The 26876-nt window shown below is 41.0% G+C and overlaps 1 protein-coding gene across 6 annotated transcripts in view; it reads left to right on the top strand.

The window, feature by feature from the left end:
• SDK1 (sidekick cell adhesion molecule 1) overlaps positions 1-26876 on the top strand; it is a 383849-nt gene that overhangs the window by 215887 nt on the left and 141086 nt on the right. For all 6 annotated transcript variants that reach the window (XM_041462308.1, XM_041462312.1, XM_041462313.1 and 3 more), the window contains 3 exons: positions 13783-13894; positions 14853-15043; positions 23509-23592. In XM_041462308.1, the coding sequence (XP_041318242.1) occupies positions 13783-13894; positions 14853-15043; positions 23509-23592 (387 nt within the window). The remainder of the gene's footprint in view (positions 1-13782; positions 13895-14852; positions 15044-23508; positions 23593-26876) is intronic.

Below are 26876 nucleotides of genomic sequence, written 5' to 3'. Positions count from 1 at the left end.
ACCTAATATGTTAAAAGGCTGTAATAAACAGGTCAGATGCACCTGGTGCAGCCTCATTTCAGTAATGTTTGTCCTCACCTCATTTTCACCACACATAAAATGGAGATAATGGTTCCTCCATCTTCTCTAGAGGTCTCTGGTGTGCTGGAAGAAGCAGTTATTATTTTTCAAGAGCACTCTCTACTCCTTCTGCTTTCCAGTGGTAATAATTTGTACTTTTTAATGGTAGGAGTAAAGGATTTGTAAAGGAAATAAATCAGCTTTTTAAAATTTTCCACTTTCCCTCTTTGCTGGGTTTTACATTCCATGCATTTGTATGCATAGAGAGGAACCAGAAACAACAGAAAAATTGTTAGCAGTTAAAACCATTTGTTTAAAAGCATTTTTTGTGACTCTGATTCTCCTATATGGAAAAAGAAACAGGTTCATTTGCAGCATGCTATTTTTTTCTTGTCCTTTACATTGGTTATTGCTATTAATTATTATGAGTGGTACTTGTGATTCACTATAAAATACACAATTTTATGTCCACCCTGCCTGTGCTGAGGGAAGGTTCAACCATTTACCATGTTCAAAGTGAGTAGATGACAATGATTTGCAGAAGCTTCTCAATGTCTCTCAGAAGTTTGGTCATTTTTGTTCTGCCTATGGTTGCACACCTAAAATTTGTGGCCAGACAGAAATTGGGAAAAGCAGAGAAACACTTAAAATCCCACATTTGCAGAGCTTTGGGTACACATTGGAGTTGAAGCTTGTAATGTTTCCATGCATGTCATTTAAAATAAAAAGCAAATCAAGCTGCCCCCCAAATCAACAACAAAACCCCCCCTGAGATTTGTGCATCACTGCTTGCTGGATCAGGGCTGAGTGGGAAGCATGGGAAGCATAAACGCAGTGCAGTTTCCATGTTTTGGAAAATAAATTGCTTTATTCCATGTATGAAATGCTCAGGAGATATGTCTGAAGTCTCTCCCTTGTGGGTGGGACATGGGGCAGCTGATCCCAGAGCCCAGAACAGCCCAGGTTATGAACCCTGGGAGAGGACTGCTCTGCCCTGCTCTGCACCCTGTCCCAGTTCCCTTCCCAGTCCCTAATTCTGGGGTGCAGTAGGTGCTTGAGTGAGAAGAGCTTTACTTGCACCTTATAGTGGGCTCTGTTACAGAGTGGCATTAAAGCATTTTGCTGAAATACCAAGTGATCCTTTTCTTTTTCAGAAGTGCTAAGTGAAAACACATTGATTTTTATTTTCTTTCAGCAACTTCAATAGCTCAAGATTATTACTATTTTTAAGAGTGATAGAGAAATGTCAAAAATGCTTCATCTGTACTTTTATTTTTATATATCACCAGGCTTTGTGTTTTTCAGGGGTTTTTTGTTTGAAGTTGCAGACTTTGGGAACAGGGCAGAGAGATTACAGTTTATTTCAAAAAGCCACTTCTATTTCTGAGTCCTCTTAGAGATTTTGTGGTTCAGTAGGTAACACATTTTATTGTCTTAAATTCAGTCTCTGCTGCAAAATTCTTTTGTTCCTGAATAGCCAAATGGTCTGGCACACATTAATCTCTTATCTATAATAACGTTTTTTGAAAGGAAGGAGAGGAGGGAGATGGAGCAGTTCATGACACTCCGTAGGGTGCTGGCAGTAGCCTGCAGAGAGGCCAGCACCAGCTTTTGACACTGCACATGGTTTATTCATTCAGCATTTCCTCCCACTGAAGGTGAGTGTGGATGCACTGAGGTTTCAGCACTAATCCCACAGCCAAAAACCTGGAGAGAGTCACTGAGCAGGAGGTGGCAAGGCCAGGTTGGTGCTGTAGGTGTTTGGGCATCCCAAAATCAGCACCCAGGATCCAGGTGCTGGCTGCAGCCAGCTCCTCCATCCTGCCTTCCTGGCAGCTTGGTTTTACCTGCTTGGAGTAATTTTAATCTCCTCTAGATGCATTTAATGTGTGTGTTTCAGTGATTCATCCTTCCTTCTGTGAAAACACTTTCAGGAGATGAGTGTGTAGGAGAGAAAGCGAGCTACAGGTTTTGGGTTTCAGGTGGACCCCGCAGTGTTTGGTTTCTGGTTTGGCTGACAGCTGATAGTTCTGCTCTGACACAGCCCATCACCATCTGGAGAGCAGAATCATATTGTTAGGGTTATTTTTGGGGCAAATCTGAATAAAATGGGTTAATTAAGTCGAAACAATGCAGTTGTGTTCTGCCTAATGACATGTTGCCAATTTATTTCAAACTGACAACCCAAGGACGTTTTGGGAAGTGACAGAGTGTTTCTAAACCTAGGGGTGAATCGATTTCTTTTTAAAACAAAATGAAATAGATGTTACTTGTACCTCAACAATATAAAAATTCATGTCTCAGACGATGGTGCATTTTCTAATGTGCCACTTTATCTTCCACTTATTCCCCCTAATTTTCCTTATTAACTGTAATTCTGTTGTGACATCCGAGTGTCATATTATAATGATGAAAATTTCAAATAAGAAGCAGCATGAAACACGAAGTTTTGGATGAGCTGGGATTCAAGAGCACCCTGTGAAAATAAGCTTATGGTTTTTATCACAGCAGTGAGTCCCTGTCATATCCAGGAGAGGCTGTTTACCATCCACACAGCCAAAAACTGTGACCAACCCTCTTCTGAGAGGGCAGGAACTCAATGCAAGATTGAGAAGACATCCCACTCTTCAACTCTTCTCTTGGCAGGGCACAGCAGAGAGGAGATCCTAAGTACATTAATGCAAAGAGCATTTGTACAGGCCAAACAAGGTACAGCCAACAGTTTGTTTTTAACAATGGCACTACCCAGACTGCAGCAGCACCAACAAAGAGCCTGGAGCAATAACTTCCCTTTAGATTTCTTTTTAGAGGACTTGCAGCATTCTCTGAGCAGCATTTTTGTACTGGGTATAAATAGGCAGGTCCAAAACCCCATTCCACATCCCAGAAAAGAGAGAGGCTGGTTTATTCTCACTTCAGAAAATTAAATGCTTATCCATCTGTGGAATTATTTTTGAATGGATACATTTGTAGACTTTCTTTAGCTGGGTTATTGTTTGCTCTTTTGGAACATTCTTTTCTTTCAGAGTTGTTTTATTCTGGTGACAGAAGAAATGCAGCAATGTGTACTTTTCTCCCTGCTGAAGTCTGAGGCAATGTTATATTATAAAATAACCAAAGATTGATAATCACAAAGACTGCAAAAGGGAAGCTGCACTTTACTTAGGAAAAAACATCTGTGCTAGTAGGGGGAAACAAAACTTACTTTTGTTAGAAAAATATTTCTATGGATTCTGAGCTCTGCTGTGTGCATGGCTTTGTCCCATTTTTTTATATTATTTTACAGTACTGTAAATATTATAAATGAAATTTTATTTGGTTCTGAATGTCCATGACCTGAACAACTCTCCTTTTATTAAGGATTGCCTCCCTTTATAGAAGACTGTGGAGAAGTAGCATGATATGGTCAGGGGGATGGAGAACTTCAGACCATATGGAGTGGACCTGAGGCCCCTGATAACCTATTTCTCAGAATATTATTTTGACAAGTCATTCCATATGTTTGGTTGAGTTAGCTGCTGGAAGAAGGCTGTGAGGTATCTTCTTGTTTTTCTGATCTGTTCTCTTTATGTAAAGATTTGTAAATAGCAAACCTTTGGGAGCAAGGTAACAGTCTGGATCCCAAAACATGTTTCTCAGATGTGTGTGTGTGTATAAAGATATAAAAATAGAATGCAGCAAGAGTTGACCTTGAACTTAAAGTGCTGCTCAGTGAGTGCTTCTGGGTTTGAAGAGTTAAGTTCAAAAAGGGAAACCAAGAATGCCTGTATATTTCAGTGTTATCCTCTCTGTAGAATTGCTCTCCTTTAAGCCTTCATGAACTGTGCCCAGTCTGTGGTATCTGGGATCTGAGGCTGTTAAATTTGGTAGGGCTTTTTTATTTCTTTTAAAGTTCAAATTATGTCTATATGTGGCAAGTTTTAATCTCAGTTCTTAGAGTGGATTTTCTGGAGAAAGCTTTGACCCACACTTTGATTATCCATCACCTGCAAAAATGGACTTGCATGGCTTTGGTTGAGTGTTTTTTTTAAGAATATGGGAATGGGGCCCAGGTGGTGGCTGGACACTTGCCCCAAATATCTGTGACACAAAAGCTCCTCCTTTCCTTGAGAAGAGCATGTAAAGTGTGGAATCTTTTAAACTAAAAGAGGAGAGATTTAGATTATATAGGAAGTTAGGAAGAAATTTTTCCCTGTGAGGGTGGTGAGGCTTTGGCACAGGTTGCCCAGAGAAGCTGTGGCTGCTCCATCCCTGGAAGTGTCCAAGGCCAAGCTGGATGCAGTTTGCAGCAGCCTGGGATAGGGGAAGGTGTCCCTGAGCTGGATGAGCTTTAAGGTCCCTTTCAACCCAAACCATTCTGGGATTCTGTGATCAGTCTGTGTGCACAAGTCTCTGCTTCCCATGTAATACTCAACAATATCAGGTTCATTTAAAAACTGCTACAGAGAAATAGATCTTGGGAACTCACATGTGATCAATTGTACATATCTGCTTTATGCTCTACAGAGCATATTTAATCTTAAATCTTCCCTCTGAAAATAGCACTTCCATTATTTTTGTCATAAAATAAATTGTTGAAGATATTTTATGAAGAATTTCCCCCAAAGTCACTGCAAATGCTTTTTTTTATTTAAGTCCAGTGAAGGATAGATGAGATTCTCTTCTTTACTTATTACCACCTTTTTATTTCTAAGGGGAAGAGTTTAAACTTCTTACAAGTAAGAAAAAGCAAAAGTAGACTGTCAGTTGTGTGATTTTATTTGTGCCAAAGTAAGGAGTTAAGAAATGCATTTATAAAAAACCCTAACATGAAGCCATATGCAACGATGTATTTGTAAATAGCAAGCAGCATTTTATTATCTCCTATTTCTCTCTCTTTGCTGCTGCTTGACATTAAACCAGGATCTGCTGGTGAGAATTGCAGCTCCTGAAATGGCAGCAGCTCTCTGATCCCTGTGACACAGCCATGTCCCCAGCTCAGCTTTCCTCCTTCCTTTCCCTTCTCAACTCATCTCACCCTTGAATTTGCATTTGTGGACATGATTATTAAGTGACAAGTTTGTTTTATTTAACATCCAGCTACTGATGTGTGGTTTATTAACTTAAATTTCCCATTATTAAGAAAGTAAATGGTAAATATCCAGGTGTGTCAAGCACTGAGGCTGCAAGGTCTTAAAATTTTGTCCTTAGGAGAAACTGAGTCTTGCAGAAACCCCTGCAACCAGTGCCAGGTCCCTCAAACCTGTTTCCTCCTGCCAAATGAGGGTCTGTTTATGGTTAAAAGGATGCTTCTCATGCAATGCACTAAAGTACATCGTAAAAATATACAGCCTCTTAAAAGTAATTCCCACTAATGAGTTATTTTGAAGTCTTTTTAAACATAGCCGTGTTTTGGGAGAGATTTGAGGTTGTTCAGCCTGCAGAAGAGAAGACTCTGGGGAGGCATTGGAGCATCTTCTAGTGCCTGAAAGGGTTCCAGGAGAGCTGAGAAGGGCCTGGAGTTCCAGGAAAAGGCATGGGATGGCTCTGAACTGCCAGAGGGCAGGGATGGATGGGATCTTGGGGAGAAATTCTTCCCTGTGAGGGCGGGCGGGCCCTGGCACAGGGTGCCCAGAGCAGCTGTGGCTGCCCCTGGGTCCCTGGCAGTGCCCAAGGCCGGGCTGGATGGGGCTTGGAGCAGCCTGGGATAGTGGAAGATGTCCCTGCCATGGCAGGGGTGGCGCTGGATGGGCTTTGAGGTCTCTCCCCACCCAAACCATTCTGGAATTCTGTGATTCCATGGGAAGCCAAAGGCTGTGAGCCCTGGCTGCAGTGCAGCTGCTCTGCCTTTTTGCCTCCTGCATCCCTTTGAAGATGACTCTGCGGCTAATAGATTCCACTGCCAGACCATGGATATTTTTCCCCCTTTTAACTGCTGTTGAATAAGATTACACACTCTATCCACTTATTTAGCTGGTATTAAAGCTATCTGGTGAATTGAAAAGCCACCTGAGTGTTCTTTAGCTGGAATAGCTTGAGGCTAGATATTTTTTCATGTTAAAAGCTCTAATGATGTGCTGGATGATAAGTTTCCAGGCAGAAAGAAGCCCCTCACTGTGCATGGGGGAAGGTCAGGTCAGTGACAGAGACTGAACTTCCAAATTGCTCTTTCTGCACGAGGAGTTGTGAGAAGGGAATTGCAGAGTGTTTGAGCAGGAATTTCTTCTGCTTTTGAATTTAGCTGCTGATTCACAGGGAGCTGTGTAACTAAGCAGTGGTTTAATTTCCTTAAAACTACATGGGATAATGCTAAAAATCTATTTCTGAAGTAGTCCTGTAATACAAAGTGGGTCTGTAGACCTCAGGAAGTAGAAAAAAGAGGAATTCACCCCCCAAATAGCAGCTGCTGGGTCACCTGCACTTAATGATCTGTAGAAAGAGAGAAAAATCAAGAAAAAAGCCACATCTCCCATCCCTGTCCCTGTCTTCAGAGCAGAACTGGTGAAAGACAGTCTGGAGGGACTGTGTCACCATGGTCCATCCTGGCCTTGCTGCCTCTCCTGGGACACTTTGTTGGTTACAGAAATACATTTTCCATCTTTAAATTTAGGCTCCAGCCTCTCATTGTGCCCAGGAGTAGACCCTAAGAACGCTCTATAGGGTTTTAGACCTTTTCAACGTGTGTTTTAGACTCAGTTTTATCCAATAAAATATATAAATCTCCTCTTTACTGGACTATCTATACACAAAGGGGTATAAATTGTCTTCTGGCTTGAGCTGAGTTCTCCATTAATCTTTCCCTAGAGCTAAATTAACAGCACTTGCAGTCTGTGTGGAAGTCCTTACAAAGGGGGGAGAAAGCTGTTTAAAACGTGGCTGTAAGTTGTTTAAACATTTGGAGGCATTTATAGAGTGATGCTGGCTTGGATTTTTACCCCTGCTCCTCATCTTTAGTGTGTTTTTCAGTGAATCCTTCCAGGCAGGACAAGTTCTGCTTGTTTCACTTAGTAAAATGAAGGCTGTGGAAGAATAGGATTGTTTTCTGTAAATGCTTTAGGATGTAAACATCTCAGAGGGAGACAGCAGCTCTTCAAACTATAAAGGACAGCTCTGGCAGAAGAACTAACAGAGTGCGTTGGCCATTGAAGCTGGGATTTAGGAGTGTTGGTAGCAGGTTGAGCAGAAAAGCTTTAGGAAGCTTTCCAACCAAAAAAGGATCTGGACTGGTGAAATCACCATATGTATGGGTTAATTTCTGAGGGTAACTTTGTTTTCTGAAGTTAAATGCTTCAGAAGTGTCATTATGACATACTCAGACAATCCCACAGGCCCAAGAGGGGTGGATGGAAAAGGAGGTAGGGGAGGTTCTCATCAGCCTTTATGCCATGGGCAATTCAGGCAAAACAAATTTATTGCTAGGCTTCCTCAACAGGTGCTGATGAAATCTTTTCCAATTGCTCCTTTACCATACCCCTCTTCAAAATGTAGATAGTTAACTTGGGATCTGCTTGCTCTATATTGTTCTGAGTTTTATTATTTTATTCACCCTTCTTTTTTTCTTTTTTTTCAAACTTTCATTTCAATGGAACTGCATCCTGTGTTTGTTGTGATGTGGACAAGGCTTAGTCACAGTGACAAGAGTGTAAAGAGTCAATAAACACTCAAACCTAGATCATTCACTTGTTTTGCTTGGGTTTTGTAAATCTTTTTCATATCTGGTGTTTTATTCATATGATGTGATGTTTGATGTCTGGTTCAAGACAAGGGCTGGATATAGAAGAATTCACTTGCTGTGATTAATTCAAACAACAAGGCTGCTTCTTCCTTATAAATTTGATCCATAAAATTAAGGTTTTTATGTTGCTCCTTTTTCACTTTTTTAGGTCTGCAGTTCTAGGTTCTCAAAAGTTAAATAAATTATGTTAATACTTAAATTTTTGAGGAGTCTGAAGACATTCTTTGGTACTGAAAAGTCATAATTCTTGATATACCCACTCTCCGCCATTTGTTTGTTAATTATTTTGTAACTATGTAACATTGGCTCAAAAAAACCCCCCAATCTGGAGTTTTTATGTTCTTCATCAAACTAAGCAAATGGGACCAAGAAGCCTCATGGGAAAGTCTCTGTTATTTTCCTTTATGTCTAGAAATCAGATCAGAGACCTGTGCAGTGACAGCAGCATCAGATTTCTCTTTTCTTGAAAATAAGTAGTCCTTGCTAGAGTCAAAGTGGGAAACTGAAACAGTAACTGATTATCTTAATGCTCTTTTATTGTATCAGTTCTTAAGAATCACTCTAATAAGCAGGGAACCAATAGACATGGTTTGGACATGGGTTTATGATTGAGAACACACTTTCTTCTCATTAATTGCATAATGTTTCTCTCTGGTGCCTGCAGGTGGTTTTCAGCATTTGCTTTTCTGTTGGTCAAGCTCCAATTCCTGTTGTGCATCTTTTGCTCTGAAGGGGAAGGGAAATGAATCTATTATTGATCAGGATCCAATTCCTGTTGTGTGCCTTGTAGTGCAGAGGGAAAGGGGCATTAATCCACTCCGGGTTCATAATTCAAACCATCTGCAGGCTGTACCTGGCAACAGGGAATGTGTTCCCTCAGGTAGTTTGTATTTGTAAGGTCGCTTTTATTCTCTCCCCCTCGAGCAATCTTGAGCTACCCTGTGATTGTCATTTCTCCTCTTTTCTCATATTCTGTGTTCCAGGCAGAGATTGCACATTCCTGATGCCATAATGTTGTACTAGATGCAATATTTTTGCTATTTGTGTTGGACTCTTATCTCCTATCCTGCTTTTTTCTAATACGGGTGTCCATAATTTGATCAAATGAAGCTTTGCATGCATCCTGCCTTGTAATTACCAAGGCATCTTGTGCAAGCCTGGAAGTGTGGGGGAACTTTAGGGTGAAAGTTTTCTAATATTTTTCTCTCAGAATAACTTTTCAAACTTCTGTTTAAGTACTGAATTTGGCTTGAGGATGGGGCACTGGTGATCTCTTCTGTGGACCGTTTCTCTCACATAGACAAATTTCATAATATGAATAGGTAAATTTGTTTTGGGGTACTGATTCCTGTGGGATCCCTTCTTCACTGCAAGCTGGCATGGAGCAGTATTTGCAGTAATTTACAGTGAGGGTAGGGATGAGGTGCAGCCAACCTCACATTCCAGGCTCTTGATTATTTGGACAGTCCTCCCCTCCTCCTGCTCGTGGTCACCTTGTTTGGAGTAAGCTTCTTCAGAGGGTTGGGACCTATAAGCAAGCCTCAAAAATAAACCTTATTGTTGTGCTCAAGTCTGAACTCAAACTATTACTTCTTTTCAGAAGATAAACAGTTTCTCTCGGTTTCTGTTGAGGCTGGCTTACCTCATATCTCTGTCACATGAATTTGAGCACCCATTGAAGTAATACACTTAATATTCTGCACTGCAAATACAGACATAGATAAACTTTGCATGTCATAATGTAAAATCTGGGGAAGAGCTTAATGTTTATGCATTTCTGAAGGGGAAAGGACCTATTGTGTCTCCAGTCATCTGGCCTAGGTGAGATTTCAGTTCTGTTGGGAAAATTAAGCACCTGAAGTGACTTTGATAAGGTCTGGGATCTTTATAAACCATAAATTACAATATTTAAAGTTCCCTGTACCTTACATGTCAATATATGTACAGAGATAAAAATACTGTCTTTGCAGAGATGATAGGGCAGTGTACATAATTACTGTATTTAAATAACAGATGAAAATTCTACACCTCATCAGTACTAAAAAAAAGAAATCAGTGTTAGGCCTTGGGTGGGTTTCATTCCTGATCAGGCAGGAGGAGGGAGGGAGAAGTTCAGTAGGCTCAGTGATGTGCAGCCATTCGCAGCCACAGGTGATAAAAACAAACAGACCGTGCAAAAGTTGTTCACTCTTTCTTCTTCTTTCTCCTCTCAGTTTATCTCTGCTTTGTGGGGGATTGCCAGATTCCTGGAGTTTATGTTCAAAGGGACAGAAAGAACCCCAGATCATCCCTTTCCATTTTGTTACTGCATTTTCTTCTCTTTTTTTCTGGCTCTTAAAAAAAAATAACCAAACAAAAGTTTAATATGGAAAACATAATAGGAAGACCAATTTACCTTAATATCTTGGGCTGCAAATGGCAGCAGTTGACCTGTTTAATGAGCAGCTGGGGATGGCAACCACTGGAGGGCTGGAGGACAAACTCCCTCCTGCCCCAAGTCCAAGTCTTTGGTGTTCTCACAGTCTTGCTTCAAAAACTGTTTGGGGTCAGTCCTGAAGGCCCTGCAGGTACTTGGCCCTTGTAGATCCTGGTAATGGCTCAGACAGTGATAAATGAGAAAGTTTAGAAGCAAAGGGGAGATTGGAAATGCTGGGAGTGCAGTGGCTAAAATGGATAGAAAGGAAAATAAAGCACTGTGAGCTCTCTTTTGCAGAACAGTCCCTGTTGGATTAGGCCACTTGCCTTTGGCAGTCCTTCTGTCCAGCCATCTATTAAGGGCTAAAATCAGATTAAGAGCACATCCCTTAAGTGTTTTTCAGTGTCACTCAGCCTTGTCTCTGCAGCTTCCCACAGGTTCCTCCAGACTGGTTATATCTGATAGTGAGGCATCCTCTGGCTGCACTTCTGGGGTCAGTGTTTTTCCCTAATGCTGCTTTGCTTTTGTAGAGGAGGTGGGTCCAAAAAGCAGATAGGAGGGAAAGAAGACCTTTTATTTATTTCCAAAAAGGTGGAATATAGCTGGGAGTGGTGGTCCCGTTAGTGGATTCATCTCACTGTAGCTCTGTTCCCATGTACATTTGTATTACTTTCCCATTTCAATCTATTTAATATTTTCTTCAGAGAAGCTGAAGTTAAATCATTAAATTAAAGGATACATCAGAAATTGAGCAGTTCTTAAATAGTGGGAAACATCTTTAGGGGACCATGGGATGGAAAAAATGGGGGGGAAATGACAGAGAAGCTGAGGGAGGGGAGGAGGAGAAGGAAGAGGTGATGAAAAGCCAGAAACAGCAGAGTGCTAGAAAGCTCAGGCAACAAAAAGTTTGATGAAGTAAAAAAAGGAACAGTGAAAGGAGAAAAATTCAATTGTTTTCGACAAAGGATTTTAAAAGAAAATGTCTGTTTACTAACAATGACATTCTGCATTGGATTTTTGCGTAGCATCAGTCAAGTAAAATCACATCTGTGCTGCATGTGGAGGCAGGAGAAGGATGGAGTGGCTTTATTGACAGGCAGGATGAGAAACTTGGGGAGTCTGGGTAGCTGTTCATTATCTGATTGTTTGCAATAACTCTCTGCCTTCCCCAGCATGATGGAAAGCTGATCTGCCACATCCCATCATCCAAACAAAATCCCAGTGTTGCTCATTTCCATTAAGATCTTGGCTACTCTGATACTCTAACCTGTGGATTTCTTGCAAAGGGGTGAGGTTCTGAAGGGCACAGACCCCAAGTTACAGCCCTGTTGAGATTTTTACTCTAAAGTAAAACTAAGATCCTCATTTGGTGTTTCAATTAGTCATAAAACAAAGCTGCAAAGTGCCCTCTGCAAAGGGAATGTCCCTGTGGAGCTTGATTTGGCAAGATTGGGGCCAGAGTGAGTTATGGGAAGGAGTTTCTTAGTGCTGCAAAGGGAAACTTGAGCTGTCTTTGAATATAAAACAGGAATATTCATGCTGCCTCCATACTGTTTAGGTAATACTTGGAAAATTTGTTGTTTTCTGTGTATGCTTGTTATGTGCATAGCTGACCTTTGTAGGTGCATTCCTGGGAATCCAAGTTCTGACCCTTTTGATGAGCCCTCTGTCTCACATCAATATCAGCTCACTCACAACCTTAGCAGGAGCCTGCTTTTAATAAGTTTGTTTCAGAGATGGTACAAAATAACAATAAACACATGCTTTGTTTAGATTTTTGTTACAGTCACTAAGAAATCTCTGCCCTTTCCTGGCTGCAGGATGGGGAATGTGCACTTTTATTTCCTTTCTTATCTGCTGGGTGCACACAGGGCCACTCATGTGGGGTGATGGGGGTGACAACAAAGCCAACTTCTCCTCTTTGTCTGGTTTTAGTGGGGAGCTGATAAGTCAAACAAGTGGTTTTCCTCTCTTCCAGATGGAGATAAGGAATGATTACTGCCAAATTAGTCACTGGTTTGTTATCTTTTAGCATTCACTGTTGTAAACCTTCATCTTGTGCAGAAGTGATGGGGAGCGGTGATGCTGAGGTTATTTCTTCTCATCAGTAACAAGCTTCTAATCTAATCATCAGTTCTTGTTTCTGGAATTTTTTAGTTTATTTTGTTTGGGTTTTTTTTTTAATTACTAGCTGGAAAATTTCTGCCATGAATACCTATAAGACCAGCATGGAAATCTTAGATTTGCTACCTGATGGCATCGTATTTCCAGGAATGTTGATGAGGAGCTGTAAAAGCTACTAACAGCTTGTGTTTTGAGATCCTGTGAGTGTTTCATAGAGATGCTGTGTCAGGTTGACAGAGCATATTTAGGGGAAGAAATAAATATCAGCTTACTCTTTAAGTACTATTCTTGAATGCTTGAATTTATTCAGAAGTGTGGGTGGTATTCTTTAAATTTTAAAATTATTCCACGCTTCCATCTTCTGTACTACACTAACTGCTGTCAATTAGAAAAACATCCAAAGGTAAAGGATTTGTCATTGAGAAATCTGCTCAGCTTGTGAACTTTGAGCCCCATGACCAAAGCCTTTGTCCATCCAACAAGTGAACTCCAATATCAAATGGCTTTTGGCCTGCTGAGTATGATTTAAGCAAAGACTCTTCTGACCATTTTCTGTTCTTTAGGAAATTACCTTAAATTTTAGGGTCCATACCTTGCATTTCCCAATTTCCCATGCTGCTTAATGGGCATGGGCTAGCCTCCTGTGCAGAAAACATTTGATGAACTGGCTTGCTTTTCCATCAGTTTAGTTTTATTTTCATTACCTTTCCCTGTAATTTGTTTATTGGTTTCCATATCTTTGAAAATTTTATTACTGTGTTATTCAAGCTAAAAAATAGCTAATTTTTCTTTCCCAAATGAGTTGCTTGAAGCAAAGTACCTATGAATACATGGATATTTTAATTCACTTACTAAATGCATACAGAGAAAATTTACAAGCTGCCTTTTTACCATTTTTTAAGTGTCTGCTGACTGTTGCATAAGCTAAATTATTTACAGTATGAAGCCTCACAAAAGAGTAACAGATTTGGGTTATTTACTTTCCTGATAAGAAAAGGGGATTGAAGTTGCTGTGATATGCTGCTTTGTTAATTTTATATTTGTTCCCCAGTGTGTAAAATCTTTTTAAAGAACTAACATGAGTATTGGCAGACTCTTTTGAAATGGTGTGGAAGGGGTAAGATTAAACAAAACATGAAAAGGTCTTAAAAATATAAGTCAGCAAGTGTTTGATAAAAAAAAAAAGGTACTCAACAGTAGAAAATATTTAGGATGCTTAATTTATTTGCTCTGTCTTTGAGAATATTCCTGGATGGGAGGGCAGGAGCAGTTCCTGGGAGTTGTGGGGTGTTAGTGCTCGGCTGGTTGGAGCGGTGCAGGGAACGCCATCAGGAACGGCCCCCTGGAGATGCCAGCCTGTGGTGAGGCTGAAGGGTGACTTTTGCAGCAGTTCCTAGAAGGTGGCATCCTCGCTGTCCCAGCCCTGGCTGTCCCTGGGGCCTCACCAGGTGTGTCTGTGCCCCTGCAGGTGCCAGCAGCCCCTCGGACAGCGCGGCTCCCGCCATGGTCATCCGCCCGCACAACACCAGCGTGGTGTCGGGGAGCAGCGAGGCCACCCTGGAGTGCGTGGCCAACGCCAGGTATGGGAACACCTCCAGAGCTCTCACTGGGACTCTGTCCTCTCTAGAGAAGGACAGAGGATGTTAGCTTCATTTTTTTTATTGTTAATAATTTGGAGATTGAAGAAGGATGCTCACTCTTCAGAGCGACCTTATGAGTGGTCTTGTTTGTCTAACGTTACTGCATTAAACCTATTGATTTTTCTGGCCAAATGAGAGTCAGGCCAGGGGTGCTTCCCCACCTGGTCCTCACATGGAAAAGAAAGGAAATGCTGTTCAAGCAGCAGACATTATCTTAAGGAAAAAATTATAGTGACTGTTAATAATATTTCAGCTGTTGCCTGTCAACAGCAGAGGGGATGCTGTTGAACAGTCGGTGCTTCCTAGTAAATAAATTTAGTGAGGATCTCCTATGAAGTCATTTTTTTAGACACTCTCATTTTGCAGTGATTATTGCTCAACTGTTCATGATGCACTGTAATACAGAATTCACAGCATTCCTCCTATGTTTCCATCTAGCTGGCCTTGAATAGCTTTGAATTTCAGTGGGAGTGAATAGTTGAAGTCCTTGGGTGATAAGACCAACTGATTTACTTTCCCCTCTGAGGGCAGAGATGTTCTTGATATGATTAATATTGTTTTGGTAATTGAGTTGTAATGAAAGCACTTCCCATGCAGCTGATTCCCATAGCAGTATTTACTCCTTTTGCTTGGAGAAATCAAATTATTAGCACTTAAGTTCTATTGCTGTATCAATTAGCTGTACTTGCATAATGCTACTTGAGTAGTCTGTAGTCCTTGATGTGTAGAAGTTATACATGTATTTACTTTCTAACAGTGTGTTTTGGGGATAGAGGAAGACTTAAAATTCTATAATCTGTAATATTATATTCCTCATGTGTATAAATATATATATGCACTCAGAGATTATTCTGTAATATATATGTTTTCTGATTTTATTCTTGTATTTTTTTGGCAGACCTCTTGAGAGGCTGAGCGTGACCTGGAAGAGAAATGGAATCAAGATCACCAGTGGCATCAGCAGCTTTGGGAGACGCCTCACTATCACCAACCCAACCTCTGCCGATGTGGGGATGTACTTCTGTGAAGCCAAACTCAGAGAGAGCACAGAGGAACCAGCAAGAGCTAAAGCTTTCCTTTCTATCTTGGGTAATTCTCGAGGCAATGTGTTTTTTAGTAAAAAAGGCTCTGGGCTGAGGTATAATAGGAAATAAAATTGATATCTTAATATTTCATTGACCTTACATTTGAACCTTTCTTCAGAGAACAGAACAAAGGAGGTGCAGGAGGGTTATCTTCCAAATTAATTCAGCTGTTCTTCCCTGCTAATATAAATTCATCAAATAGATTTTTTTAAACACTGCTGTGATTGTAAATCCCCCGCGAAACTATACGTTTAATGGGAATTTTGAGAAATACAGTAGTAAAATCCTTAATGGGCAGCTTCCCTATCTTGGCTTTTAGGTGCATTAAATCCTGATTAACTCCTGCCTTGCTTATGTCCAGTTTTCTTATGTCAAGTGCCTGTATTTTTGCAAGGAGGCTTTTAGGAGCACTCCTGTGCCTCGTGTGCTGCAGGTGCCAGTCAGGGGCCAAGGATGCTCTGCAGGCACAGAGCATTGCTGAGGCAACAGGACAGGGAAGGAAATGCCATTAAAGCAGCTCTGTTTGCTGGACCTCCAGCTCCCAGGGAAACTTTGGAATTCATTATTTTAAAGGGGACATTGCTGCCCTTTCCCTGCCTGTTTCCACCACCACCTCCTCTCCGAGTGTGCTGTAGGGAGGAGGTTGGAATTTGGAAATGGTGGTTCCTGGCATGTCTGATGAATTTCTGCACGTTAGCCCAATGCACACAGTGTGGAGTGGTTTAGGACTTTTAGACTGAAAGAGGTGGTTTAGATCAGGGACACTGAGCTGTTTTCAGCCAGACATGATTGTGTAAAGTCAAGCATTTATCTGGGGGAGTGTCCTGGAGAGGTTGGAGCCCTGGCAGTGCCAGCAGTCTCGGTGTTGCTCAGGGTTTGGGCACGTGCACTCCTGGAGCTTTGCAGAGGGAATGCAGCCCACGATTCTTTACATATTTGAGCTTTCTGAAAATACAGTTTTAAAGACTGCTGTATGATTTGTATTCTGCTAAAGCAATTTGTAGTAGCTGCTAAGTGAGAAAGCAGCTCTTCCCTCTGCAAAGCTCCATTCCAGATTCATTTAGAGCACTGCGTGTCTGTTATATTTATTACCTGCTGGACAAAGTTTGGTTCTAGTCTTTTGCCTTGCCCTCTGTTCCTTGAAGTTATTACCTTCTCTTTAAGGAGCAGAGATGGATTTACTTATTTATAGGTTTTGTTTAAACTCTTCCTTATTCATAAGGTTTTATTGTAGCTGGTTTGCCTTTGTTGCTGTGATGTCAGATCCAGCCTAATGCAATACTTAAAGCAGCCTCTTGGTTAATATAAAAGATTCTTAAATACAGTTACAATAAAACTGAAAAATAATCACTGGGGAATCATATTAAACTAGCAGTGCTTTAGTAGCTTACCTGCTCTCTTATTTTTAAATGTTTTATTTATTTCCTATCCACTTTTAGGAGGCTGTCAGGGAATGAAGTTATGAAAAGGTCTGTAGATAAGAACAAGCAGATGAAAGAAAGCAGAAACAAATTGGTTACCAATTACTTTTATTTCCTTCTGATGGAACACGACACTTCAGATGCAGGTGTTTACTCAACGTGTCAGCAAAGCCTGATAGATTTCTTTATTTATGAGTTTCTTGAGCTTGCAGGATGGATCTCTAATTCTAAACAGGGAGCCAAATCAAAGGATTAGTAGTTAATGCATAACTTATATTCAGCTTTAGAATTCTTGGATGGATCTGGCTGTCATTTAATTAGTCAAGGGACAGGTTCTAGAGGAAAGTGCAGACAAGATTCAAACCTAAGGCTTTCTGCAGTGCATCTCTCCTAGTCCATGGGGGCAGTACTTAGAGAGAATCAGGAATGCTTGTCCATTTGCATGCATAAAATATTTGTAGTGTGGATGTGTAGATTGGGAACTGATAATGAGCTGTACTTCTTGGGAGAATAACACAGCATGGACTTAATGAGGGGTCTCAACTAACAGAAAAAGGAAATTGGCTTAAAAGAAGAGGTTTGTTTGCAGAATGGGAGAAATCAAATGCAGCCCCTCAACAGCATGGCTGTGAGAGCTTCTGTGGAACAAGAGAGAAAAATATTTTGCTATTAACAGGTAGAACAGGGGTAGCAATAAAAAGGTGCATCAAAGATGTCACAAACAGTGAGTTAATCAAAGCTTTTTTCCAAATATATAAGTCCCTGACTTTCCCAGCTAAGAGAAGTCACACAATTTGAGTGTGGCTCAGATGGTGACCAGAGCTCTATTAGAAGGCAGTGGAACTTAGCACAAAGGCATCTACTCAACAAATTATTAGTTGTGACCTGCAGTATTATCTCAGAAGTTTTTCTGGATATTTCTGAGAATATATCTCAGTCTGTAAATTAAAATCACAATACTATTGAAAATCTCCAATGTATTAGAGTAGTACTGCATAAACAAGAAGAAAATCCTCTAGCTGTGTGCTGCTGCACTTTTCTTCTGAATGTGGCAAAGAGCTCCCTGACATCTTCATATTGTTCCAGAAAAGATAAACTGAGGTGGTTCCAAACCTTGGTTTTATTAGCTGCAGTTGTTATAAATTTTTAAAGGGTATCATGTTCCTCGCTTGGCAGAGTAACAGTTTGGGAAAGATTTGTTGCAGATTAGATAAGAGCACATTTGTTTTATCACTAACAGTTTGAAGATTAAGTAATTTAAAGAGTCTTCCCATGAACAAACCAATTTGAAAGCTGAGATAATCTTAAATTCTTTTGCTCCACTTCTGCAAGTTTTAGTGACAAATGGCAATAGTCATTTCTTAAGTGACTGTTCTACGGGAAATTATGAATTTTAGGAGCTTAAAAAAAATGGGGAACCAAACTCTTCCACTGTATGAAATCCAAACTGCTCTTTAAATTAAATGTAGTCAGATAGTAAAACCTAAAAAAAAATGAGAAAAACAATTTGAAAAAAGGGCCTGGTATGATGAGTGGTTGTGCAGAACTGAGGGTTAAAGCCTCGTTGGTCTGTCCAAAGGAATACAAATGCACTAAACAGTCAGAGGAGAGGGCTTCCTTTCTTTTGGAGAGTTTTTTGTGCCCGGAGATCTACATAAAAAGACATGTTATTCTCATCTTGGGAGAATTCAGCTCTGTGGGGCCACGGGATTCAGGAGCACAGACAAGTTCCAGTGTGGGCCTGAAGGGCCCACCTGGCTGGGCTCTGGCATGGACTGTGGGGCTGTTTCTCCCTCCCTGTTCTCCAGTAGTGTCCAGATGCTGAAGGGTCTTCTTTGTGCATTTCTGCTGCTCAGGAATTTGCATTGTGTGTACAGAACTGCCAGAGCAGAAGTTATTTCCCTCTGTAGCTACGAGCACCTCAGTGCCTCGTGCTCAGACCTCTGGAAGCAGCAGCTCTCATGGCTCCAGCTTAGACACTTTAAAACACTGCAGATGCCTTCTTTGAAAACACTGGAAATAATTTTTCATGTGTGGTGCTTAAGGGAAGATCCTGATGACTGTGTTCACCTACTGTGTAAGAAAATAATAAGTTTTCAGGGAAACTATAATACAAAATGTCTTTGGACTCACCTAATCACAGTTTGGGCTCAAAGGAAAGAAATATTTGCAGCTTTTGATTTGTCAGACCTCAGAGGTTCTGAGATGGATACAGACATTCTGCCTTGGGCCTAAATGCAACAGGACCTACCCCAGAGGGAAGCAGTGGGACTTGTGGGCAGCTCAGCTCTGTCTCTGGTATTCCCAACAAGTTCTTCCTCCTTTCAGCCCTGCAGACAGAACATGTGTTCCCCGGGCTGTTATTTCAGAACACACAGACTGCAGCTCACAGTAGGGGTAGCAAGAAACCACACGGATCTTTTCATCTCTGTGTTTTAACCTGATATTCATGCAAAGACACTTCCTGCTCCAAGGATCTTGCTGTACCTGCATCCACAATGGGGCTTCTCTCCCAGCATGGCCAGTCTGATCTTCTGTCTGGAGTTACAGACTTTGTACCTACAAGGGGCTGTCAAGCTTCCAGTTCCTCTTCCTTTAGAAGATATTCACCAAATAAATTAGTTTATGGTAATGCTGGAGGAAGGCTTCCATGTTGAAGGCTCAATTTTCCTCTTAAATATGCAGCCCTGAGTTTCTGAGAGATTCAGGAATTTCAGCTTTGGAGGAGCCCCTGGGGCTTTCTCTGTTCTTTCTGACTTTCATGTGTGTATCTAGGATTAGGTCACACATCTCCAGTGCAGCTTGAAGGGTATGTAATGGATGCTGACTGCTATCTTTTGAATGCTAAAATCAGTGACCATGGAACTCTGCACAGGGGAAGTTAGAACAGGATCAAATTTTGCGGGCTCCCAAGGGCTTTTCTGAGAGCCATCTTTCCAATAATGTCTAGGGTAGAAAAAAAAAACAAAAAAAAAAACCAAAAAACCAAACCAAAAGTCTCAACAACTATTAAAAACATGCATTTATATTCAAATACTCTTTCCCCCCTTGCTTGTACTTGACATTTTAGTGAGGATCAGTCAAACACTAATACAATATCTGAACAATGCACTATCTGTTTCTTTCAGCCTAATGTGGGCTGTGACCTGACTCATTGCCACACGCCACAATGCCAGCAGGGTGAACTTGGAGTAATGTGTCCTTTCCTATGCTAACTATTATGATTCTATAATTTCAAAAAAATTAAATGTTTGACCTGATACTGGCAAATTACTTCATTCCTAAAAATTGCTATGTGTGGGGACTTGTGTCTGGCACGTTGTATTCTTTGGAAGACATTATAATTTCACCACACATATTAAATTTCAACACATGATTATTGCCTACAACAATAAATGTTAAATTCATACTGTGTGATTCAAACCAAGCCTTATAAATATGCAGTGGAGTCATATATACAGCCACCCAGAATGCCCTCTCAGAATGCCATCTGACCCCTGTAAATAGTGCTGCATTTTTATGGCCTCTTTTTGACAGTCATTCACCAGGTGCTGTACAACCCAAATTTACATACTCTGAATTTCTCCCTTGCAGTTAATGCTGGGCATTCAGGCCCTTGGGCACAACCTGACGTGCAGATGATACATCTGACACCTCTGAAAAGTGAGGAGCTGAGGTTGCAGTTGCTCAGCACCTGTAAATGGAGCTGTTTCCTCCACAGCCTGAGTTCTGTTGACTCCACAGGACCTTTAGAGCATCCTTGCTGCTGGTGAATGGCACGTGGGTGTGGAAAAGCTGCCCAGTTGCATGGAAAACTCAAACTTCTTTACTTGGAGGGTGACAGAGCACTGGAAGGGGCTTCTCAGAGAGGTTATGGAGTGTCATTCTCTGGAGATGGTAAAAACATACCTGCATCCTGCCCTGGATGAACCAGCTTTAGCAGGGGACTGGTCTGGGTAATTTTCAGGGGTCACTTCCAACCCCAGCCATAATGAGGTGCTGTGTGAAATCACTCTTTTATTTGTCTTAGGGTATCCCTACACCAATATTCCTGGAATTCCCTCATTCCTTGCACTACCAAGGCTAATTTTCCACATATGTTAGACTTTACCACAGCTCTGCTGCCCATGTGCTATTCTGGATCTTCCAGAAATCCCTTATCAATCAGAAATCCCTTATCAATCAGCCTTGTCATCTCACCCTTGTCTCGATTTTTAGTCAGTGCAGGCCATAAATTGCAGAGTTGCTCATGGAAGGTTTTCTGTATCAGTGCTCATCTTTCAGGAATAGGATCTGACTCTGTGTCAGGTGCAGCATTTGGCAGTGCCTCCAGCTGCTGGAGTGGCTGTGAAAAGAGTTCAGCAGACTTTAGTCTGGGGGAAAAGGTGAGTCTGGGCTTCAAGACTAGAAATCAAATCTGTTGGCACCGAAAGCCCTCTGGGATCTGCCTGTGGCCTTTAGATTGCATCTTTCTGCTGCTCCTGCTCTTTTTCTGTCTTGTCTGCTTCTGTTTCTCACTGCTTCTTTCAGAAAAACTGATGTGAGTCTTCTTTTTAGAACATCACATCCTGTTTGCTAAGTGACAGTTGTCACTGACTTCAGGCTCTTTGTCACGTAATTCATTGCTTGATACCTGCTTCCCTAAGCATCTCTTAATGTCACAAGTTTCCTTGAGGATGTCAAACAGCCTGCGTGGGATTTCAAGGAAGGAGCACAGGTTGCAGGTTAGGATTTTGGGAGGGACACTGGGAAAGACAACTGTGTAAATATGCCAGGTGTAACTGCAGGAGCTGTGCAGCAGCAGCATCACATAAACAGAGGTCATGGAACCACCAGCATCTTTGAGGTCAAATCAAGTGCTTTGCAGCTGGACTGAAGGCCCACTGTGAAGATAAATCTGCAAATTTATCACTGGTGTGCGAGTGTGTTGCTGATCCAGGAGAAAGTTTGAGAGCTGGTGGCTGAAGGTTGCCAAATTTAGAGATTGGCCCATTAAGGGCAGAATCCTTTATAAAAGGAAAGGTGCAGTCAGGACTTCCCTAAGCAAAAGATAAACTTCAGTGACTGGAGAGACATTCACAGAAGAAGCCCAGAGTTAGAAGGGAATGTCTGGATTTGTGGATATGTGTCTGGATGCCTTCCTGGCCTAGTGTTGCTTTGTCCTCATCCCACAATTACATCAAATTGACATAGAATGAAAGATTCAAATTTTATTTTGAGAGATGGACATGTGGACACAGACAGGACACATAGATAAGGACACTGGGGTGAAAGTTAGGAAATTCAAAAGTTAACATCCAGAGAAATGAAGCACAAGGAAAACATCAGGCAGGGCTTGGAGGATGGTGTGAGAGGAAGAAGAATACTCATGGACTTAGATGAATTGCAGAGGACTCAGCAACTTAGCTGATCAAACACGTCAAATTGCGTGCCATCAGTGAATTTCAATTAAATGTTCAGCTTTTCAATTTGTTGTTGAGATTAACGCATGAGATCATATGCAATAAATCACAGCTTATTATGCATGTTTATTAATAGCTTTATATTTAGGCAGTGAGGATCAATAATGTTAACACATGTATATTATTAGAATATAATAAATCAGGTCACTTGTTTTTATTGGTTTTGCTGGGTAAACAACTATTCCAGGCTGTTTGCAACCTCCCCTTCTCCCCTGCATGGCGTGCTGAAGACTGATATTGATTGGCTTTATTTGGAATGAATACAGAATTGTAATATCCATTGGTGCTCGGACGAGACCCCAGTTCTGTACACCCAAGCAAGTATTTTATTGTAGTGAGAGGGAAGAGCTGCTGGGAAAGGGGAGGTTCTGTTCTAACCTGGTGCCTCCTGATGTCACCCCTGTGCAATGCCAGCCATGCTTGCTATACTGCAGGTAGCAACAAGATTTTGCAGGATAAATTTATATGGTTTTGATTTTATTTACTAAAATGCTGATGCCCTAGCAATAATATAACCACAGGTTCTTTCTCCAGTTGTGTTTGGTGAAGAGATTTGAGAGCAGGTCTGCTCAGATGACCTTGGATCTTGCAACTTCCTATGTATTTTAAAACATACTCAATTTCCTTAAAATGGAAAGACAAATAACTCGGTTTCACAAGCTACTTACATTGCCTTTTCTGTATTTCCTAAAACTTACCAGTGAGTTTCATTATGCTGCAGGAGAACTGCATTTATAATCAAGTAAAATCCTTCTAAAACCAGTACTCAGATGATAATTGCATTGAACAAACTATGACAGTCTTTAGTTACCATGATAATGACTGCAACCTTAATGCCTCTGGGACTTTGACATGATGCTCTTCAATTTTATGCTGCATAGAAGAAAGAGTTACATGCCAGCATACTCTGCAATTTCTGCAGTCTGGTCTTTGTTTAATTAAACATCTAATATCTTTTCTTTAGCCCTAATGATAAAGTGGGGATTTTTATGATTATTACTATAACTTCAATTAAAGCATTAAATCTGTTTGCTTTCACGAAATAAAACAGTTGAGAGGAATTTCTTTTAATTATGCTGCACTTGTCCTCTGATGTCGACTCTGTGACATGCCATGGCACTTTATTTGACATACTTCATGCCTTGCTGAGGTGAAATGCAGCCGAGATACTGAAGCAAACTATCCTATAAAATGTACATTGTAAATATAAACCTTTATAAACCTCTCGGGAGGGCCTTTCTAAGCAAAAAATTAACATGTTCAATGATTCCGGCCTATAAAATGAAAAGTAGCCCCTGCTCTGAGTATTAATTTGCAGTGCAAACCCCTAAATCTTTACCTTCCATTGACTCGACTCTGGAATTCATACTCAGCATAGCAAACATTGTCAGGCCTTATTTTTTATGATGCTTTTACTACCAAAAAAAACCCCCACCTCCAAATAGAGGCAAACAAATCTGTTTGTAACCCCTTACATCAAATGCACCACCTGTGAGAGAGATTCTGTGATGAATAATTTTTTAATGAGTGCCTGTTGATCACTTTGCTGTGGCTTTCCTTGTTGACTTTTGTTTGTTTTCCCCAAGAACCTCCGTATTTCACTGCTGAACCCCAGAATGTGATTTTGGCTGAGGTGGAGAAGGACGTGGACATCCTGTGTCAGGCCATGGGTGAGTGCACAAAAGTGTTCCAGCCTGGATCGATGGCATGTGTCTGTCCAGTTTGGAAGAAACCATCTTACATAAACCACCTTTGTAACTTTTTAATGTTTAGAAGTCTCTGTGTTATTGCTGATTATCACAGGTCCCATATACAAGGAAGAGGGTTGGCCTTTCCCTTTGGAGAATTGGGTATTTCCTGTAATTTAGTTGAATTTGGAATAATGCTGGCATGTTGATGTTTGTCTGTGGGGAGCACAAGTCCTGCTCCTGTCGCTCTGGGATCCAGCCTGTGCTTCAGAGTTGTCACTAGAGAAGAGATTTAAAATAACTTGAGCCAGAAAATGGGCTGAGGGGAGAGAGTGGTTATGGAACCCATCATTTGCAATGCAAACAGTCCTTGTTTTCAACAGTCACAATGCCCTTTCTTCTAAAACTTAGGGAATTTTATAGTGAATAGAAATGTCAGTAACTCTGACATCTGAATGCAGTTATGAAATCTGCAGGACTATTACAGGCAGTTTTTAATTGGTAGGTGGCTTATTAATATAAAAGGCTTCAAAAGTCTAGAATTCCACCTGACTAAAATCACGTTTCAAGTTGAGTTCCACAGAAGTGCAATCCCCACCTGTTTCAGCACTGTTAGGTAAGAGATGTTGTCATCATGTGTTTAAAGCAGGTTTCTCAAAGTCACCAAATTTCTACGTGACTCTGGTGAGGGACTGAACATTTTTTTTGCTCGCTTTCCCTGGTGCTGAGTTTAAGAAGCAGCACACATAAAATGCCATGAGGTCCTTAGGGAAAAGGATCACATCCTTGATTAAAAAAGCACCCAGACCTAAGTAACAGCTTATTTGTGTGCTGTCTTCTTCCAAATCAGAGCCAATAAAGGCATTTTTACTGCGTGATTGTGTTATTGCCACTATGATTTAAGCATTTTTCCCACACATAAGTGTTTTATGTAGGAAAGAGTCAGCACTGCTTTTCTAGGAAGAGTCTTTGCAAACTGTGTGATAAGCAAGTGTGTGTTAAGGGTGCTGTGGCTGGTAGGGAATTTCAGAAGCTTATGATGAGATCTCTTACAAAAAGCTCTTATGGAAATGAAGCATCAGATGATAAGAGACAATGTCTTCTTGTTCATTAATAGCTTTTTAAGCAAAACACAGCAGGACCTGCTGTCAGTGGAGTTCCCCAGGAACCCATCTGCTGTCCCAAATATTTTCCATGAATTAAAAAAAAATAACCCAACCCAAAACCTGGAGGAATCAGGGAGACCTGAGGTTGACTTCAACTCTTCCTTCTACCCTCACTTTTTCTTTGAGCAGTTTAGTTTCTAAGGGGGTTAATGTGGCACTCATAACCATTCTCAGTGGAGATATGGGAACCCTTATTAGACAAAATTAATTATTTCTGTTCAACTCTTGTAGTGCATATTTGATTTGTTGATGGATGTGGTGCAGGAGTGTGAAAACCCGTTTCCTTGTGGATTATTTTGTTGAGTATCTATAACACATATAAGGGCAGGTACTAGAATTAAACACAGAGGAATTTTGATCCATTATTACACAAATCTAGCAATTGCCAGCACTTAAAAAGAGGGTAAATTAAGATTGCTGCCTCCCTGCTCCAAGCTGGGAGAACAAAGCACTGGGGAAACTGCAGACCTGCCCTCTACCTTTGCTACAAGTGGAAGACAGATTGTATTTCCCACAGCCCCATCAGGTTGTGTGCACAAAGCCCATTTGCCAAGACTTCGTGCACTATGGATGTGTGAGAGACAGATTAATTTCACAGTATAAGCAGAGATTAACTGTAAATAAAATTGCAGCTTGCAGCGACCAGCTCCCTGCTCCCTGTAATGGAGTTTCAGGGTATCAGGCCACAGGAACCAGGCTCTGCTGTTTATCTTCCAGCAGTGGCTGATGCTGCCTGAATGTTCAATGGGTTTCCTTTAAATGTTCTTTCTGATTTGCTTGTGGAAAGTTTCGAGCTGCAGGCAGTGGTGGTGGTGTCTGGGGAGCCCAGTTAATTGGACTTCAGTTCTACCTGTTTAGAGAGGTAGATGGAAGAGATGCTTTGGGGATTCCCCAGTAGCTCACTGGGATCTAGAGGAGGCAGTAAAAAATAAATAACAAAGATGACACAGTGAATATTCTGAGTCTTTTATCGAGGTTCTTAAGTGAAATTTGGCAGAGAGTCAAGCAGCTGTTTCACAGATGGAGGAGCTGAGCCTCAGGTTCAGTAAGTTATTTGCCCAAGGTTACAGAAGAAGTGGCAAAGCCAGAACCAGCATCTCTGTTTCCTGCCTTCCCCTCTCCCCACTGACACTAGATTAATTTGTCTATGAAAAATGAATAGTGCTGCACACAACTGAGAAATAAGGTTATTTTATTTATTACTGCCAGTCTTTTAGGCCATTCTCACCTCCTGAGCAGCAGGGTCGGGCCAATACTGCTTGGAAAGGTAGAGTGCAAAAGGTCTTTAAAGTGTTTTCTTCTCTTCATAATTTTTTCACCAGAAGTTGTTTAGAGAAGGAAAAAAGCAAAATTCCTTTGGCTGGGTGTGTGAAAAGGAAAGGTTGTGAGGTGGGTAGAAGATGAGACAACCTGGGTTTAACCATTTTTTACAGCCAAGCAGGTAGCAAAATTAGAAGAGAATGTGTGTACAACTTGGAAGACAAATCTCTCTGGCAAGATCCCTAAAGCCCAGATGAATGCTGCTGACAGGCATCAGAGTGCTCAGATAAGATCCTATTATTCAGACTCATAACTTTGAGTGGAGGAAGATACCCATAACTGAAAAGTAGAGAAATAGAGATGGTAATGTTCAGTTTGTCAGCTGAGTTGGTGATAGGAAGGTGTTTCTCACAGTGATTATAGGATTAGAAGGTTTGCCAATACTGTTAGTAGAATGGGATTTATGGAATGACACCAGTGTTAAAGGTTTCAGTGTTCTGAATGCAGGATTTCATTATTTCCTAGGTGCCTATCAAGTATAATGTGTGGGAAAATGGAGTTGCTATTATTTAAACTTGAAATCATTTCCGAGCTTCTCAGCATCAGGAGAACTATTCCATTTTGCATCATCTGTTTCTTCATTACTCAGTGATAATTTGTATTTGCCCAGGAGGATTTTCAAGAGATGAATAACACTCTCACCGAGAATTGTGAACATTGAAATTTACGCTAATTCTGTATATGGGCTGGTGTATGAAATTTAAATTATACCTATTGCAAGCTCCTGCATCATGTCTATTCTCTATCAGACAATGCACTTCTACATAGTGGGTTTCTTCC

The sequence above is a fragment of the Pyrgilauda ruficollis genome, unplaced genomic scaffold, assembly GCF_017590135.1.
Source record: "Pyrgilauda ruficollis isolate IOZ18807 unplaced genomic scaffold, ASM1759013v1 scaffold16, whole genome shotgun sequence".
Lineage (NCBI taxonomy): Eukaryota > Metazoa > Chordata > Aves > Passeriformes > Passeridae > Pyrgilauda > Pyrgilauda ruficollis.
The sequence above is the reverse complement of the archived record's forward strand: the minus strand, read 5'-3'. Positions and strand labels throughout refer to the sequence as shown.